Genomic DNA, 18,317 nt, shown 5'->3' on the forward strand with positions numbered 1-18,317 from the left:
ACATCGGTGAAACTATAAAACGGCGACGTCCCAGATTAATCTCTCCGAGTTTACTTTCAGAACTACAAAGAACATTTTAAAGACAATTTCACGCCACCTTTCTGCCTGTGGCTGTCGTCTATGCAGTTAGAGTCTCCATACAGAGCAATGCGACCTCCTCCTTCTGAAGGTGTCTGGTATAATCCAAGCACTGGAACGTTATCCACCACAGCAGTCTCTTGCTTTAACACCTCTAGTCCTAGAAAAAGATATAAAGGGAAAAAAAGCACGGCTTGGGTTTGTCTGTGCATTGTGTTCGAGAACCAGAGAACAAAAGAATGACAGCAAATCACAGGTAGCCATGGCAACAAGGGTGAGGCTGTAGCAGGATTGTGCCACAGGACTGGGTGCTTTTACCTTGATCCTTTAGAGTTTGTGCGATAACAAGCCCATCTTCTGGAAAACGTGAAATGCTACAGCCTGAGGCGTAGTACACTAACGAGGGAAAGGAAAATATACAGAAAATATTGTGTTAACATAAAAAAAACTAACACGCACCCAGTTTCCAACAATAAATACTCATGACACCCAGCAGTGTCTAATTAGAATAAACATAAGCTCATCTTTATTTAGATCCTATTTACACCAGGCCTAGTCATATGTCTAAGTGGCCTGTATAGAGCCTTTTCTACATTTTAGAAACTTTTCAGAACTATCAGGAACTTGCATATCTGTATGCTTCTTGACAACAGTTTTTTTGCTTTCTTTGATAATGAACTTAATGGAAAACCATGATTTTTGTGGGTTATTTTATAGCCAAACTTTGATTGATAAATTTCCAGAGCTCTGCCTCGGGCTTGTTTTGATAACCTTAATCGCCAGTATGGTGAATGCTTAAGTAAGTTCGTTAACAAACGAGGTTTTTTCCAGAATGTATAATTTTTTGTCACACACAGACTTCAACTTTATTCCACTAATTAGGTGGCTTCTGTTGGTCACACCATAAGTTTCACACAAAATGTTCTGATGAAACTGCAATGCAACCCATTGTTTCTGTTTTACTTGGTCTTTTCCACTGTAATAAGCTTTCATATCAAACTTCAGACCTGACCCGGTCTGTGGGATTGTTTTCTGTCCACTTTTGGTTATTTACTGAATTCAAGTCTTTCCACACACACACATTTATATCTATATTGATATATATTACAATATATATTGATATTAATTGCTTATATAGTTACTTGAAACTATTTTCTTTACAAATTTCTTCACAAAAGATTGTAAGGTACCTACTTTTTTTTTTTTTTTTTTTTTTTAAGAATATACTTAATTTTACTTACGTTCTTAACATTTTGCATTTTGTACATGGACACCAATGTTTTACATGTTGTATAAATTAATTATACCAACCCTCTCCTGGCGCACACTTGGCAAACTTATATCAAGACAAGAAAAAAATTCCAGTGCTGAAGAAGCAGCGTATAGGATTTCCCATTCTACTGTATGATGAAAGTGCTCAGTACACTGCTCACTCTGCTGACTCATGACTGTGCAGCAATGCACTGCTCAAATCACACCATCAAGTTGCAGATGACACAACCATGGTCTGTCAGATCAGCAAGAACGAGAATCAGCATACAGAGAGGAGGTGCAATAATAACAAACTGGTGCACAGCCAAGAACTTGTCTTTAATATGAACAAAACAAAACACGTGGATGCTGACTTAAGGAGTAAAAGTCTTCACTTGATGTTTGCTGCTCTGTAGAGATCGTCAAGAGCACAAAATTCCTTGGTGTTCACATGGCGGAATTCCTCGACTGGGCCCTTAACACAAGTTCCATAGCCTATAGGGCTGCACGATTTAGGAAAAATTTCATGTTGCGATTATTGTGGTCAATATTGTGATAGAGATATAATAAATGGTATCATGAGTCCACTTGATTGGTTACCAAGGAAATTGCACACAGATTAGTGATAATGCTGAAATGTGTATTTGTTTAAGATACAGTATGTTTACATACTTAAATTCAGGCATTTTTGCAGTTATTATTAAATGTGTTTAACCTTATTATGGAATCACGCCCATGGTTCCAAAAAGCTAGAAACAGCCCTGTCTACACAGGATCTAAAACACACCGGACCGTCAGTCTTCACCTGGTCTCCACACTGCACATGAGAAATTCATGTGACCACACATGCCACACGTGCACTGCCTAAACCGAGAAGATCTGGTCTTTTTTGTTTTGTGTTGCGTGGAAAATCTGCAAATTGTTCTCAGAAAGCATGTGTCCACACATGCACCTATTTATTTTATTAAATCGCACCATTTTCAGTCATATAATCGCACAAGTTTATTAAAAAACTGAATGATTAATCTTGCGGCACTGATAGCCAAGAAAGCCTACTTTCTGTATAGGGTAAGAAAAGCCAAGCTCCCATTTCAAAATGCTTTACTACAGGATTACTGACAGAATTTGAAGCAGTTTTAGTTGAGTGTGTCCTCATGTAGTTCTGTATTGTTTTATCTAGCACCATGGATCTGGAATAACGTTTTTGTCTCACTGTAAACTGTACCATATGTACATGGTTGAAATGATAAAGTCACCTGACTGAGAGCACACAGATTTATAAGGTGGATTATGTCCAAACATCAGAAAAGCATGTACCACACCCTGATCTTATTTCCCATGCAAACACTGAGAAAATGAAAAATGTGTTTCCCTTTTCCAATGACTGGATTCTTTAAGCTGATGTAGATAAATCCTTTGCTAAATTCTATCACGGTTAATGGCATTGCAGATTCACCTGCTGCATCGAGCACAGCTATGAAAAATTTACATTTAAAACAGCTCAAAACCAGCTGCTATACTGCATGCTGGATGATTATGTTGTTCATGGTTGCATGATCACTCTAGAAGCAGCCCATGGAGTAAATTAATTGCAATAATCTTCAACTTAGCTTTGTTTGAGGCTAAGTAATTATTAATGCCTCAGCTGCCTCAAACTAATTTTATGGTCATGAGCTGAATAGTTATTTTATCAACATAATAAAACAGTCTTGTCCCCTGAAGCATTAGAGTTTATATTACAAATGCAGACTTGTGTTCCACACAAGCTTTGTGGTTTAAAAGAACAGATCACGTTGTGTACTATGCTTGTATACTTGTTACCCATGTACAGTTGTAAACAGTTTACAATGACCATATCCTTCTTAATGTAGTAAAGATAAACACCATGTTATAATCTTACTGTCATGGTCTGCCATTGTGAAGTCTCCCTCGTACAGTCCATCACTAAAGGCCATATCCCATACAGAGATGAGGTCATTCAGAGCTGGAACATTGGCGCCCCCTGTGTCTGGCATCCACCATTGCCTACAAAAGCAAATGCAAGTCCATTTACACAGCCAAAACAAATTATAAGTTATTATAATTACAATATATGGTTAGGAGCTAAAATAATGAATCATCAATAATACTTTTTCATATAAATGGCAAGAAAATGTAGCTGGCCAGACAAAACAAACCAGTAAAACCCATGTTCATTAAAAACAGAACAGTGCCTTAATAATCACTTTTCTTAGCCAAGAGTTTTGCAATATTTAGTGGTACATGAGAGGTAACTGTCAAGTAAGTGCCAAACGGAAATCCTGTTCCGTCTGCTGCTTCTCCCCGGTGTGTAGAGTGGCAACGACTTGCGAAAGATAAACGTTGCTTGCCAGTGAACAATAAGAGATCTTAATTTGCTTAGTGACTGCCAATTCCCACCAATCAAGCGCTCCCCATCGAACGACAGCTACCAACTAGTGTGGGTGAAGGCCATCACATGCTTCCTCCAAAGCAGGCAAAGCTAATTTTCAGCATTTTTTCGAGCAATATCTATATTGCTCTGATGGTACTTAATAATTCTGGGATTGTAGCACTATGTTATGTGGACACTAATCCAAATGATACTGTCTGAATTTTACACCACGACCAATAAGTGAATATTTATTAGTGGATATCTGGACTGAGACATGGCAAGCAATGATACCTGGTGTTCTCATCGTAGAACTTCACTTTTCTCATAACCGAGGTGTTGTACCAATCACTGAAGATGATGAGTGACAGGCCATTATCTATGTCCCTTCGCAGTTTGGTGATCTCTTCTGGGAAATACTCCTCCTCACTGTCCACCATCAGCAGCGTACCTGCATTTAAACACGTCTTATTGAACTAATACAAAGTATTGTGGATTTTATATTTTAGACTGTAAAGTCACTATCTGTACCCTTACCATACTGACTGGCATCAAAACACGTAATGGGTGAACCCAAAACTTCAATAAAGTATCCCATACTTCTGAGGTGCTGGTACATGTCTCTAAAGTTGGTATGGATATGATCACCATTCCTACAGAAACAAACACAAATAAAGACAATTACAAAAAAATAGAATAACAATACAGAATAACCATTATATAAAATAATGTGTTATGAAACTACCAGTCCAGCGGGTCATTCTTCATTCGCAGGTTATCCCGGGGAAAATACCCAGGTGGGTAGCGCAAGTTGTGATACTGGTCCCATAACACCCTCTTGCTACGAGGAGGAGTGGGAACGATCTTGACCTTCAATGGCAGCTTCACTGTGGAGGTTATTTCCCCTCCTACTGCAGACTACACACAACAAAAATGGTCACACAATGTTAGACTGGAAATCTCAGAACAAATACGTTTTTGGGGATTGGACTGACATTTTTAAAGATTTACTCACATCATTCTCTGCAGGTGAGGCCACAGTGAGCATCACATGGCCCTGAGCAATTCCCTCCCAGGACGCGGCTTTCTTAGCCACGGATATAGAGACAGCCAGGTAGCCAGCCCATGGCCACAGCACAGACGAGTAAGACACAGCCACATCAATATGATCCCCATTCTGGGGCAGATAAGGCTGCCATATTGGCTATTGAAGAAACATACAGTTAGTTATCGAGAGGCACAGATTTCAAATTGAATCGAATAAACAAATTATGGGTGCCTCTATACAGTTTCTTTAGACGATTACAATTGGTTTTTATTCCTTATAAAAAAATAAATAAATAAATAATAATAATAATACAGACACTGAAATTAACTTGAATCAGTGTCATGAATCGTTCTTTATTTGCATCCTGGTGAACGGAAGACTGTATCTCAGTGATCATCACACTGACATGTTCTAATCCATGACAGTTTCTCAGCATCTTTGTGTGTGTGTGTGTGTGTGTGTGTGTGTGTGTGTGTGTGTGTGTGTGTGCACAATTCACTTCTTGTTTGTTTTTATGCATCATGCTTACTGAAATAGCACTGCTCTCTCAGACCCCTTGCACTTGCTACTCAAACAAGTTAAGATGTTTTATCAGGTTACTTTATTGTAGAGAGATGCTGTAGTTCCTTAGTTTGACACTAGATTTTCAATACACATCATAATGGATGCAATTTAGCATTGATGCATCACAGCACCTTTATAAAAACAGAAAAATAATTCACAACATCAATTACTTGTAATTAAGTAGATGTGTGTGTTAATGTTTTTTTTTTTACCTTGTCCACGATCCTGCCAGTCACTCCCATGCCATTCAGGATGGTTACATTGACGATCGTTGGCATTCCGCCATAGTAGATGGGCTGGGAGCAGTAGGGCCACATATAGGGGCATTCTGTCAGGTCTATGTAGCTTGGACTGAGACTGAAACATGATGCATTAGACAGTATTAGTTGAATTGTTGACAAATTCAGTTAACAACCTGAGCAAATGGTCTCAGTTATCTTAACGCTCATCTTAGGTTTTATCTTATTAAATGGATAATAAATGGATAATATAACTGTTACCGTTTTCCTAAAACATTTCTTGACTCCTGAATTCCTGATTTTTTTTATTTAGTGCTGTAACTAGATTAAATCAAGGACACTGTCTATATCTTCTCAAGAGCTTGATCTATGAAGTGAGAGTGGACAAGAATGAGTATGGATAATGGGTATTCTCTGTGTCTTACCTGGCTTGAGGCCTGTAGCTGTTGAGGATCTGGTAAGCTCGGAGCAGGTCCAGTTTCCCGTGGCCCTGTTCAAACATGTTGACTCCAGGGAGCCTGCGAGCCGATGCGATCAGGGCCTGCTTCATACTGGCTGGGTTAACCAGCTCTCGATTCAACACCGTACTGAAGTACAGCGAGCATGAAAATAGAGATAAAATTATTAACCAAAAAAAAAGACTCACGGATTGCTGCAATCCATTTCATACCTGCACAACAAAAGGCAGCAAAAGACAAAGAGTATCTGAAGTTTCTCTCTAAGGAAGATGAGATTAATACATCAGCAGCACATTTTTTTTTGGAATGCTTCAGTGACACAGGAGAGTGTGGGCACAAAAGATTCATCCAAATGAACAAATTGTCTGCCTCTTCATTTTTATTAAAATCTCTGTGCAGTGGTTTTCTCAACACTGTTATACACACTGGATTTAAAATAAAAACTCTAGAGAATATTGCAAATTAATAAATCAGTGCTTAAAAAAAAAAAAAAAAAAAAAAAAAAAAAATACAGCAGCATTCATGGTAACCACAAACTTTGTTTTTTTTATTTAAAAAAAAAAAAAAACAACAGGTACTTTTTCCCTATAAAAAACAAACAAAGGCATAACGTAGTAACAGGATATAGATCATGTGACATGAACAGTGGAACATAATGCAAACTGGCTTTAAAGCAATACAGGGTGAAAGCATAATAGAAGAGCTACAGACAGCCATAAAAATCCTTTTATCCTCACAACTTGGCTCTGATATCAGCACCGCGATCTTTAACTAGAAAAGGAGGAAAATTTTAATAAAAGTCTTGCATCTTTTTTTTTTTTATTCTTTTGTTCTAAATATACCAATTAGAGATTCAATATTTTGGAAACAGTCTACTGCAATACTGGCTCAAAAGAGGAAGTCTAAGAGGAAACATATTTGTGTCGGAATGTCTTACCTGGCAAGAAGAGTGACTGCGCCGGCCACCACCGGAGAGGCTACACTGGTGCCAGACAGAGAGCGACAGCCCTCTTTCAGCCCAGAGCCGCGAACTCCAGAGCCATAGGTCACAATATCAGGCTTCACCCTGCCATAACCACCCGGCAGCTCCTGTAGACAGACAGTACACGAACCATTATTATAACTTTACACTGAACCGCCATCATCATACAGGGTCAATAAGTTATTCTGAACTGTTGCAAAACTGGATATTACATAATGAAATTATGTCAGAATAAAATACAAAAACATGCTTATTGTTTTGTATGCCAAAAAATTTCAAAAGATCTCTCATAAGGAACAGATAGAAAAGTTGAACATTAAGTTTGAGCACCAGCTCTAGTACGATTCAGTGTCTTTTGCTCCCAGACAGAATTAACGGCTCAGGAATCGGTGTTCTTCCTGAAGGTGAGCAGACTAAAACACCAGTGCTACAATTCGGATGCTAAGTAGGATGTGTCTGGCTTTCTAGGTCAACACAAAAACCTTGGACATGAGCTTTCAGGTGAAAAATACAGTTCGGTGGTGTTGCTATGAAACAGGACGTACCCATGTCGTCATGCCCCGAGAGGAAAACCGGGCAATGTTGTCCTCAAAATCAATTCCTCCGACCCCAATTACATCCATTTGATCAGCAGGATTATTAAGAGTACTGTAATGTTACACATACACAGGCAGATAAGTCACAAAAAAGACAAAGCCTAGATTTAAAAAATGAATTGTATTTATTTATTAGCTTGGGCTCTTACCCATAAAGAGGGCCGTCATTCCCAATAGCAGACACCATAATAACTCCATTTGCAGTGAGCTCCCAAACCTGAGGTAAAGCCAGGAAAGAGTTACAGATTGTACACTATTATATACATAATCAAACTGTGTGTGAATATATAAATAGCCAGATTTCAATCCCAGCTTTTACTATGTTAATGTGTTGCATCCCTGTTACAAGTTCTTGTTGGCCCTGTTTTCTCATTCTGCCTTAGGCTGCGACGGTTAACTGATATCAGCTTAGCTACATGTAGACAATACAGTGCAGTTGGGTTTTATTTTAAGAATCTGAATGCACAAGTCTCAAACGACATTGATTGTAGCCTTTTATTTTAAAGATGCTTCCGTATCCACACCTTTATTTCTCCCAGGCTCATATTTAAATCGGTTTGAATCAAACCATCAGCAGGCAAATGAGGTGTAATCGTGAATGAGGTGGTTTCAAGCTAAATCTAGCATTTCTCACAAAGCAAACATATCAAGTAAATGAGCTAAATAACAGAGGTGTAATTTACAGAAATGAAACGTTCTGAAAATGTGTTACCAAAAAAAAAAAAAAAAAAAAGAGGGCTGCAACAACTAATCGACAACATCGATAATAACTGATTAGTTGGGCTGCTCAAGATATGGATGAACAAACTCTAAATGTAAAAATGGCAAATAATAGCAGCAGTAAACGATTACATTTTTACACCAATGCATTTTTATGCATTTTTTTCCCGTTAAGCGGGTTAGCTTGCTGCGTTTCTCTGTTCATTCTCTTTTTATAGCATTTGTCTGTTACAACAGTAAACAGTAAATGTTTTCAAATGTGATTTACTGTGATTTACTACATTTAAATTCCCATTTGCAATGTCTGTATATTTAATTTATACATATTTAACTATTATACAAAAATTTTTATTTATATATTTTAGATGCTTATTTCTTCACAAATGAATAAAATGTGTATTTTTTTTTATTTCAAAACTGTTATATTTTATATGGGTTTTTTTTTTTAAACATGGTTGTCAACTTGCCATCTGCAAAATATACAATACATCAACACAAATATTGATTTACACAAATTGCTTTATCGTGCACACAAATGCTTTTTTCCTTTTCTTTTTTTTTTTTTACAGAAACAACCCAGCATGGGTGAATTTGTTCAAAGGAGAAATCCCCCATGCACTCCTAAACCTCTAAATGCTTTGGCATTTTTAAAGTATAACTTTATACATAATTCCCATGAATTCGTTTTCTATAGTTATAAGCAAAACACAGGTTTTTAATCTGATTAATCATAAAAAAACAGAAAAAAAATCGTCTGATTAATCGATTATCATAATCGTTAGTTGCAGCCCTAACAATAAGAAAAATAAAAATTCGATTTGATTCACATACTAACATATATATATAATTTTCTAAACACTAGATTTGCTGACAAAAATTGATACTAAGAGCACCTTATCCACAAATGGATGGTCCATGAAGTCTGGCCCACCAATGCTGAGGTTCAAAACATTGATCTTCTTCAGGATGGCATAGTTGAAGGCATCCAGAAACCAAGACGTGTAGGACACCTGAGGGAAATATTATAGACCGTCATTCTATTGTGTGACTGTTTGTGCATAGGTCAGCAAAAGCCTCAGCATTTCAGCCTCATGATGATTATGTCACTCTGAGGACTCCTTATGTGCAAAGCTGAATTGGAGCTTTAAAAATTAAATACCAGTCAACATCCACAGCAAAACCAATCAATAATCTCTTTAAAGACTAAACAGTGAAGAGTCTAGGGTGCAGCAAATAATTGATATGATAAAGCAAGCAGCCATGTGTTCAAACATCATAGATCCACCACCACCATCATTCAAACACCTTTATATAAAGGAACCATACCTGACTGTTGGTGAAGACTCTGAAAATGTGCAACTCAGAGTCAGGAGCAAAGCCCTGACACTCCCTCATGCTGGCTATAACTCCAGCCACAAAGGTGCCATGGCCCAAACCTATGAACACAATGTAATATAGTACACAGATAAGACAATTACATGTACATTCACTGCAAAAATGCTGTAATGTAACCTGTAGCTTGCTGTCCTTTTTTAATAAATTTTTTTTATTTGGAAAAGCAATTCTAATTGTACACGCATAACTATATCACTCCTCTAACAAAACAAAACCATCACTTTTCCTTATGTATCCAAAAAAAAGATGAGTAAGAAAAAAAAAAGTAAAATAAATGAATAATAATAATAAATAGATACAAATTCAAGGAGTTTAGTCAGGGGGGTAGACACTGCAAAGTATTAAAGTACACAAAAAAATGGTTGCCATATACTGGTAAATTTTCCACCTCTAATAGAACATCTTATTTTTTTCTACATTTTAAAAAGGACATTGTCTTTAAGCCACTGAGGTGTAGTTGGTGGTCTAAAGCAGTGGTCCGCAACCTTTTTTGCGCCAAGAACCATATTAACGTCGGACAATATTTTCACAGACCATAATGTCAGACAATATTTTCATGGACCGGCCTTTGAAGTGTGGTGGATAAATACAACGAAATAAAATGATATGACCGGCATAAAAACTGGTATTTTCTAAATATAATAATAAACGTAAATCCTCTGTGTTGTATTTTTGTTCATTTTGCTCGCTTGGTGGTTTCACTTTAGCGGTAAAGTATTATGCGATAGCGGCCGGAGCCCCTTTAAGAAGGTTGCGGATGGAGGTAAGACATGTGACCAAGGCATCATGACATGCATCAAGAGTGAGTCATAGACAGATGTGGTGGAGAGAATCCAGTAATATTCCAAAATAAAACAACGTTCAGAATCAGATAATAAATAAAACGGAAATAATTTAAATTATGTATTCTTTCTGTGTGGCCCGGTACCAATTGCCAATGCCGGTCTGCGGCCCGGGGGTTGGGGACCAGTGGTCTAGGTGATTTCCAAAAGATTAAAAGACGGTGCCTGACTATCAAAGATGTGAAGGTCAAAATATCTAATTGTTTTTGTTGTAATGGGATAAATCCAACAGCACCCCAAAAATTGCAACACCAGAACAAACATCAATATTAAAGTTAAGAATTGCAGATAGTTTTCAGGTAATCACACCAGAACACATTTAACAAAAGATGTAACATAGATCATTCACCTTGCAATCTATCACAGCTGATGCTAATACTGGTGTAAAGTTTGGCTAGCCTAGCTTTTGAAAAATGAACTCTGTAAAAAACTTTAAATTGTACAAGAGTAAGCTGAGCACATATAGAACTTGAATGGATTCCATCTATTGCCCTTTCCCACCACATCTTTGTAAACACGATATTAAAGACTTCTGCTGGAGACCCAAAAGTAACAGGTTCTCCCAGCCCTTTTTGGATGGTAAAATTCCTTTTTTAGATTTATCTATTTTATTTTAGATATTTTACTCCTTAAAATCCACATTCACAAAAAAGAAATGCCATCTTTATACAGATCTTGAAGAGACACCCACATTCTGCCACTATCTAAAAGTAGGATCTAGATAAGACGGGGGGGGGAAATAGATAATGATCAATTAATGGGGCTAAAATCAAAGATTCTAATAGGTAAACTTAGAATATGGTATCAATTCAGAAATCAGAGTGTCGACGGCACCACAGTATTGGTTGTAAAGATAGAGGGCTTGATGGGTAGAAATAAAGAAAATAAAGATGATTTAGTAACAGACTGAGTTTGCGACCAAACCCACCAAAATTCTGGTTGATTAAACATATTATTTTATGAATATGAGCAGCCAATAATATAACTAGAACTTTGGTTCTGCAAGTTATATCGCTAAAGTAATGTTTTGGTGAGGCGTGAAAACTTCCCATAAAATTTTTTAAAGAGCATCGTGAGCATCAGGTTGCGCAATTCACGACATAATGATGGATTCAATCAAAATGGTGCGAACAAACACTAAATATAAAAGCAGCAAATGACGGGAGCAGTAAACAGTTACATTTTTAGTCAATGTTGTGGTTTTTACACCAATGCATATTTTTTTTAAATAAGTCTGGTAGTTTGCTGCGTTTAATGCGTTCCAGTGTCTTTTTATAGCATTTGTCTACTGCATCAGTAATTTACCTGTTTTAAAACATGATTTACTGCGACTTTACTACGTTCAAAAGGGTTTTTTCTATGTTTGTATATTTAATTTATGCATATATCATTTAATTATTATACAAAATGTTATTATATATCCAGAGGCTTACATCTTCACAACTGAACAAAATGTCTTTTTTTCCCTATATACACAATTTCAAAAATTGTCAAAACAATGTTGTATTATATTTTATATTGATTTTTAAAGCATGGTTGTTAACTTGCCATCTGCAATTATTAAAAAAACAGAACAGAAAAAAACAACCCAGAATGAGTGAATTTGTTCAAGGAGAAATCCCCCATGCACTTCTCAACAAGCAGCCACTAAAAGCTTGTAAAAATTAAAGATAGTTAAACTTTTTATACATAAAGTCTGAATAGGGGTTTTAAAAAAATCTGATTTATCATACAATTAATTGATTATCAAAATGATTGTTAGATACAGCCCTAGTACGAATATTAAAAACACCTGTCTCACCCTACAAAAACCTGTTTGTTCGATAGATATTATTCTGAGCAATATCCTTTCAATTTGATCAGCCAATACATTAGCCAGTATCTTTGCATCTACATTTTGCATTGACAGAGGACTTTAGGAACTATGCAGTGTTGGATCTTTGTCCTTCTTTAAAAGCAGTACAACAGAGGCCTGGTTTAGAGGTTCAGAGTCATGTTGTAAATACGTTCAAAAGTAACAAAGTGAATTTAGACTGACTGCAGTCCTTTTTTACCATCATCCAGTGTCTTCTCGTTGGTCCAGTTGGTCCGCTCCTTAACATTCTTAAAATGTGGGTGCTTTTCACTAAGTCCAGTGTCAAATACAGCCACCTTCACTCCCGAGCCTTAAAAAAGCCAGAAAAAAAAATCAGAAATCTCAATTCTGACCTGGATACAAAACCTGTAATACCAAGGCCACATGGACTACATTTGAATTGTTTACTTTATTTTTATACATTTTTTTATTCAGTTTCTTAACAGGATGTGATCATGTGTTGATTAGGAATGTTCTCAGCTCCACTAATGGGTGAGTAACTGACAAAAGCAAGACACACCATAGCACGCAATCAGCGGCCAGTAAACAGGTTGACATACATCACACACATTCATGAGAAATACAAACATTTTCTAATAGAGCAAACACTGAGAACTTCACAGATTGAGAAGTAACTTTTCTCCTTTTCTCGAGAAGTATGCCCTACTTAACCCTAAGCAATTTTTAGTTATCATCTTACTGTGTATAACTTTTTTTTTATAGGAACATATCACTCACTACTCTACAGTCTTCCAAGTCATGCATCAAGAAAATACTGCAATGTTTAAACTTTCGATAAGAATTAAAATTCTGCATATGATTTTATTTATATTTTTTTGTCAACAATGAGTCCATGGAGTGATACACACCTGTGTGGCCCATTTGCCACAGCACATCAGCCTGCAGGATTTGAGCCACATGGCGTGGAATTGCTCTCAGCAAGCGACGGCTCGAATGGCGACCTGTAGCATGCCAGAACCCCGAGCCCAGAGACAGACTAGTCCTCCTCAGTGGCCGAGAGGACTGCCATGACTGCCACTTCTGTGTCCAGCGTGTGTCATTACAGGAGGAGCTGCCCTCACCTCCGGCTGAGCAAAGAGAAAAAATTTTTAAAAGATACAAAATATTTGAGGGGGATCAGGACACACACAATCGGTTTCATACAAATTGTAATATGCGATATTCAAATATATATATTACCTATGCTAAATTAGGTGTACATAAAATGACATGTTTTTCCAGTTGTCTGTTCATGGATGACAGAACAGAGTGGTTATCAGAGTCAATTTAGACTTGTCAGCTACCACTAGTCGGGCCATTCTCTTTTGACCTCTATTATCAACAATCATTCACAGGCAAAATAACAGATATAAAATTTTCCCTTGTTATGATGGACTGATGTGTACATTACTTGAAGCTGCTGGCTAATATTCATCATATATATCTTTCATGCAATGCACTGATGAACCCAGCCATTAGTTTTGCACAAGCCATTACATTTAGTGCCGGTCCCAAGCACGAATAAATAGGAAGGGTTGCGAAGGGAAGTTGAAGAGGTGATAAAGGTCATCAGCGCTTATGCTCCACAAATGGGCTGTGAGATGGAGAAGAAGGAAAAATTCTGGAGTGAGTTAGATGAAGTGGTAGAAGGTGTACCTAGGAATAAACGATAGGTGATTGGGGCAGACTTTAATGGGTATGTTGGTAAAGGGAACAGAGGTGATGAGGAGGTGATGGGTAGGTATGGCTTTAAGGAGAGGAATGTGAAAGGGCAGATGGTGGTAGATTTTGCTAAAAGGATGGAAATGGCAGTTTTGACCTCTTATTTTAAGAAGAAGGAGGAGCATAGGGTGACTTATAAGAGTGGAGGAAGATGCACTGAAACTAAAGGAGGAAGACTGTAGTGTGAGGTTCAGGGAAGAGGTCAGACAGGGGCTCTGTGGTGGTGAGGAGGTGCTGGATGATTGGGTAACTACAGCAGAAGTGATAAGGAAGACAGCTAGAAAGGTACTTGGTGTGACATCTGGAAATAGAAAGGAGGACAAAGAGACATAGTGGTGGAATGAGGAAGTGCAGGAGAGCATAAGGAGTAAGAGGTTGGCAAAAAAGAAATGGGATCGACAGAGTGATGAGAAAAGTAGGCAGGAGTACAAGGTGATGCAGCAGCAGGTAAAGAGGGATGTGGTGAAAGCCAAGGAAAAGGCATTTCAGGAGCTGTATGAGAGGTTAACACTAGGGTTAGGGTTAGGAACACAAAGGAAGGAGAAAGAGATTTGTACTGATTGGCCAGGCAGAGGGCCCGAGCTGGGAAGGATGTGCTGCAAGTTAGAGCAATAAAGGATGCAGATAGAAATGTGTTGACTAGTGAGGAGAGTGTGTTGAGCAGCTGATGAATGAGGAAAATGAGAGAGCGAGAGAAGGGTGGATGATGTGGAGATGGTGAAACAGGAAGTGGATAGGATTAGTAAGGAGGATGTGAGAACAGCAATTAGGAGGATGAAGAGTGGAAAGTCGGTAGGACCAGATGACATACAGGTAGAAGCGTGGAGATGTTTAGAACACAACGAGATTTTGGAAGGTGAGAGGATGCCTGAGGAATGGAGAAGGAGTGTGCTGGTACCGATCTTTAAGAATAAAGGAGATGTGCAGACCTGCAGTAACTACAGGGGAATAAAGTTGATCAGTCACACCATGAAGTTATGGGAAAGAGTAGTGGAAGCCAGGCTGAGAGAAGAGGTGACCATCTGTGAGCAACAGTATAGTTTCATGCTGAGAAAGAGCATTATGGATGCAATAAATACTTTGAGAATGTTGATGGAGAAGTATAGAAAAGGTCAGAAGGAGATGCATTGTGTGTTTATGAATCTAAAGAAAGCTACAGGGTGCCAAGAGGTGTTGTGGTATTGATGCCTCCTAATTACCTGATTGATCAATTAGACAATTTATTTAAATAGATATACAGGTGTAGTAAAATGCTGAGAGGGTATAAATAAAAAGAAATAAGAAAAAAACAGAAGTCACCTAGCTGACGTGTTGCATCTTGGTAGGCATGGCCATTATTAAATTGTGGAGATTATTAATTCTATTTAGAGGCACGGAAAGCTTTATTTATGCAGAGATGCAATCCAAAGATGGAAAGTAGGCATTCCACTCTAATCATTTCCAGGGACCCTGATGAGGGTTTTTTTTTTTTAAAAACTTGCCCCAAGTCCTCCTACACATACTAAAATAAGATTCTTTTTTTGCACCCATGCTGGCTCTTACAGACAAGGCCCTGGTGAAATGTAGTGATAATCAGTGCTGTAGAAGTATATATCTAAGGCAAACACTGAGTAGTTGTAGCCCTACTTATATGCCACTCAAACACCTACTATGTCTGACTGGCAGGCAATTAATCATTTCTTCAGCATATTCTTACTGAACTTGTGTGACCAGCTGCAAGGTTTGATAAGTAAAGTGGGATGTGTGTGGGAGTGCACTTCAGACTAACGGACTGTGTAACGGGAAGCTAGCCATGACATAATGCAGTTTTTCTCAGACGAGTTCTCTGGACACCGATGTATTTTTACTCTTCATATTGAATTAATATCAAACTAGACTCTGGATCCTACACCGTTCCAGTGATTTTCACTACATATGGATTTTTACTGAACCCGAATATGAGTGTTGGTAGGCATTGGCAAATGAAAAAAAACTTTCAAGGCCCTCGGCGCCATTCAAATCTTGTCTGAAATGCGTCAAGTGACCGAGGTTTGCTTGATAAACATGTAGTCCAATACCAAAACTGTACACATTTTAGTGAAGCCTTTTTAGACCTAATCATAGGTCATGAATACCCGAGACCCTGACTACCTCTATAAACGGTTTTAGTGATTGAAAAGCAATACACATTAACCTCTGTTCTTACCTGAACTTAGTTCTATTCACTTATCATTATCACCGGATCCAGATGTTGATATCAGGTCTGAACAAGGACTTTATAAATGGCGCCGGACTGACATGTTAGCTTGACTTGTGTTAATCTAGGTGTTGGTTTGTGTGTTTCAAAAACACAGAATTCTTTCTCTGCTCACTCCCCTGGGGTTCTGTTTCCACACTCACTCAACCCAGGCATAAATGACTGCTGTTCTCAGAGTCATCTGCTGCTTTCTCCCCCCAGGGGGTAATAGTCCCCTTACAGAGAGCAATTCTAGTCACTGCATTTGGTTCAAATTAGCAAATGAGGCAAGAGTAAATTGTGTTTTTCTTTGCACATAATAGATTCATAATCTCAAAATGCAGCAATAAAACAACAAAAAAAAAAAATCAAAATCTAAATTTGATTACATGTGTATTATTGGCCATGTCAATAAACAGAAAGCTACAACATTCTTGCACATTGAGCTCTAATTCTGTTCAGGCTCTTCCTGACATAAAGTGTGTTTGACTAGCAGTGGTGAGTCTTTTAGGTGATATGATGTGCCCTGAAGTGTGCAGATTAATGGCTACATGGAAACCCGAACATACCATTAAGCAGTTTGAGTGTGCGGAAGACCTTGCGTTGGGGCGTGACTCTCTTGATGTAGGGGTGGTCCTGCAGCGTGAGAAGACTGCTTTGGGCATCCTGTCGAATTTGCACCACCTCGAAGTCGCTGGGGTAATCACTGGCCGGGTTTTCACGATGCACAATTCTCCAGTTCACTGCCTTGGCATTCTGCAGGGCGCTGCTGATGAAGTGACTGCGTGCCTTCGCTGTGAAGTACCCATTAAACGCTACTATATACTCTGGAAGAGGAAGAGCAAAAAATGTCTGAATTACTGAAATCACATTACTGTAATGTTGAAATGCACATTCATTTGTTAACTACACCGATACGATGGATCCTTTTTTTGCACAGCAGGAACACAAAATCAATTCTGGTTGCCATTTTCTCCTAAATGTAAGCTATAAAGTGGGATTATTAAGTGATGCTGTAAACTACACAGTCAGTAACCATAAGGACTATTGCTGGCTTAGGGGTAATTTATAAATTGCCTGTAGGCGCTTTTTATCTAAATTAGACTTGACAGCACTGCTTTAAACAGTATCTGTGTGAGAGTAACAAGGAACTGTGATGCTGTCAAAACAGAACTTCAGCTATAAGAGTAGATCAAAATCGTGTGCATATCATTTCGTTTTAAAACACTTTTACCACAATATCATATACTTAATATTAGACAATTCACTTATTTAAATTAGACCTTTTTTTGCTGTTATTTGGTAGTATTTAAAAGATTTAAATACCCGCAAGAAGGAATAATCTGCCTTCAGATTCTAGATACTTTTCTTTTTGTTCAAGCAAAGTGTTTTGGTTTAGCAGCTAGTCATATTTTATGATCAAACATTTGTCACTTACGATTTTTCCTTTTTTAAATAAACTAGAGAAAGAGCAGATGGAAATACATTTTACACAGTTGCTCTACATTACATCTTACACTGGCAATGGGTGTTGGAAGTTTAAAAATGCAGAACAATTGAATACAAACAATGTATTAAACACAGAAAAGTCACTTATTTGATGTGCTGTATCTTGGTAAGCCATTATTAAATTGTAAAGATTATTAATCCTATTTTAAGACACTGAAAGTTGATGAAAAACCAGTGGCAAAGTTTGATTCACGCAGAGATCCAATCCAAAAATGGAAAGATAGCAAGCCACTACAATAAAGGCTAATTTGCATTAAAGGTGTTTATAGTCTATATGGGATCCTCACTATGACAAACGTGTACATCGAGAAGATGCACCAAGCACTTGTCCATTGTCAGTTTGTCACAGTTACTACAAAAAAAACTGCCAATAATCAGCTTAAATGTCATTTTTTAAACATTATTGACTGGTTAATACGGCAGGGTGTATAACATTTTCTGAAAAACAAGTTGT

At 37.7% G+C, this 18,317-nt stretch overlaps 1 protein-coding gene across 2 annotated transcripts in view; it reads right to left on the reverse strand.

Moving 5' to 3' along the window:
* Nucleotides 1-18,317, reverse strand: part of mbtps1 (membrane-bound transcription factor peptidase, site 1) — a 28,548-nt gene that overhangs the window by 1,923 nt on the left and 8,308 nt on the right. For both annotated transcript variants that reach the window (XM_046864627.1, XM_046864628.1), the window contains 17 exons: nt 16,924-17,181; nt 13,287-13,505; nt 12,617-12,727; nt 9,652-9,761; nt 9,219-9,335; nt 7,755-7,822; nt 7,555-7,657; nt 6,965-7,116; nt 5,995-6,156; nt 5,543-5,687; nt 4,734-4,922; nt 4,464-4,636; nt 4,256-4,371; nt 4,013-4,169; nt 3,230-3,354; nt 397-474; nt 98-238 (listed from right to left, as the gene is read on the reverse strand). In XM_046864627.1, coding sequence (XP_046720583.1) covers nt 98-238; nt 397-474; nt 3,230-3,354; nt 4,013-4,169; nt 4,256-4,371; nt 4,464-4,636; nt 4,734-4,922; nt 5,543-5,687; nt 5,995-6,156; nt 6,965-7,116; nt 7,555-7,657; nt 7,755-7,822; nt 9,219-9,335; nt 9,652-9,761; nt 12,617-12,727; nt 13,287-13,505; nt 16,924-17,181 — 2,424 coding nt within the window. The remainder of the gene's footprint in view (nt 1-97; nt 239-396; nt 475-3,229; nt 3,355-4,012; nt 4,170-4,255; nt 4,372-4,463; nt 4,637-4,733; nt 4,923-5,542; nt 5,688-5,994; nt 6,157-6,964; nt 7,117-7,554; nt 7,658-7,754; nt 7,823-9,218; nt 9,336-9,651; nt 9,762-12,616; nt 12,728-13,286; nt 13,506-16,923; nt 17,182-18,317) is intronic.

This window comes from Silurus meridionalis, chromosome 13, assembly GCF_014805685.1.
Source record: "Silurus meridionalis isolate SWU-2019-XX chromosome 13, ASM1480568v1, whole genome shotgun sequence".
NCBI lineage: Eukaryota > Metazoa > Chordata > Actinopteri > Siluriformes > Siluridae > Silurus > Silurus meridionalis.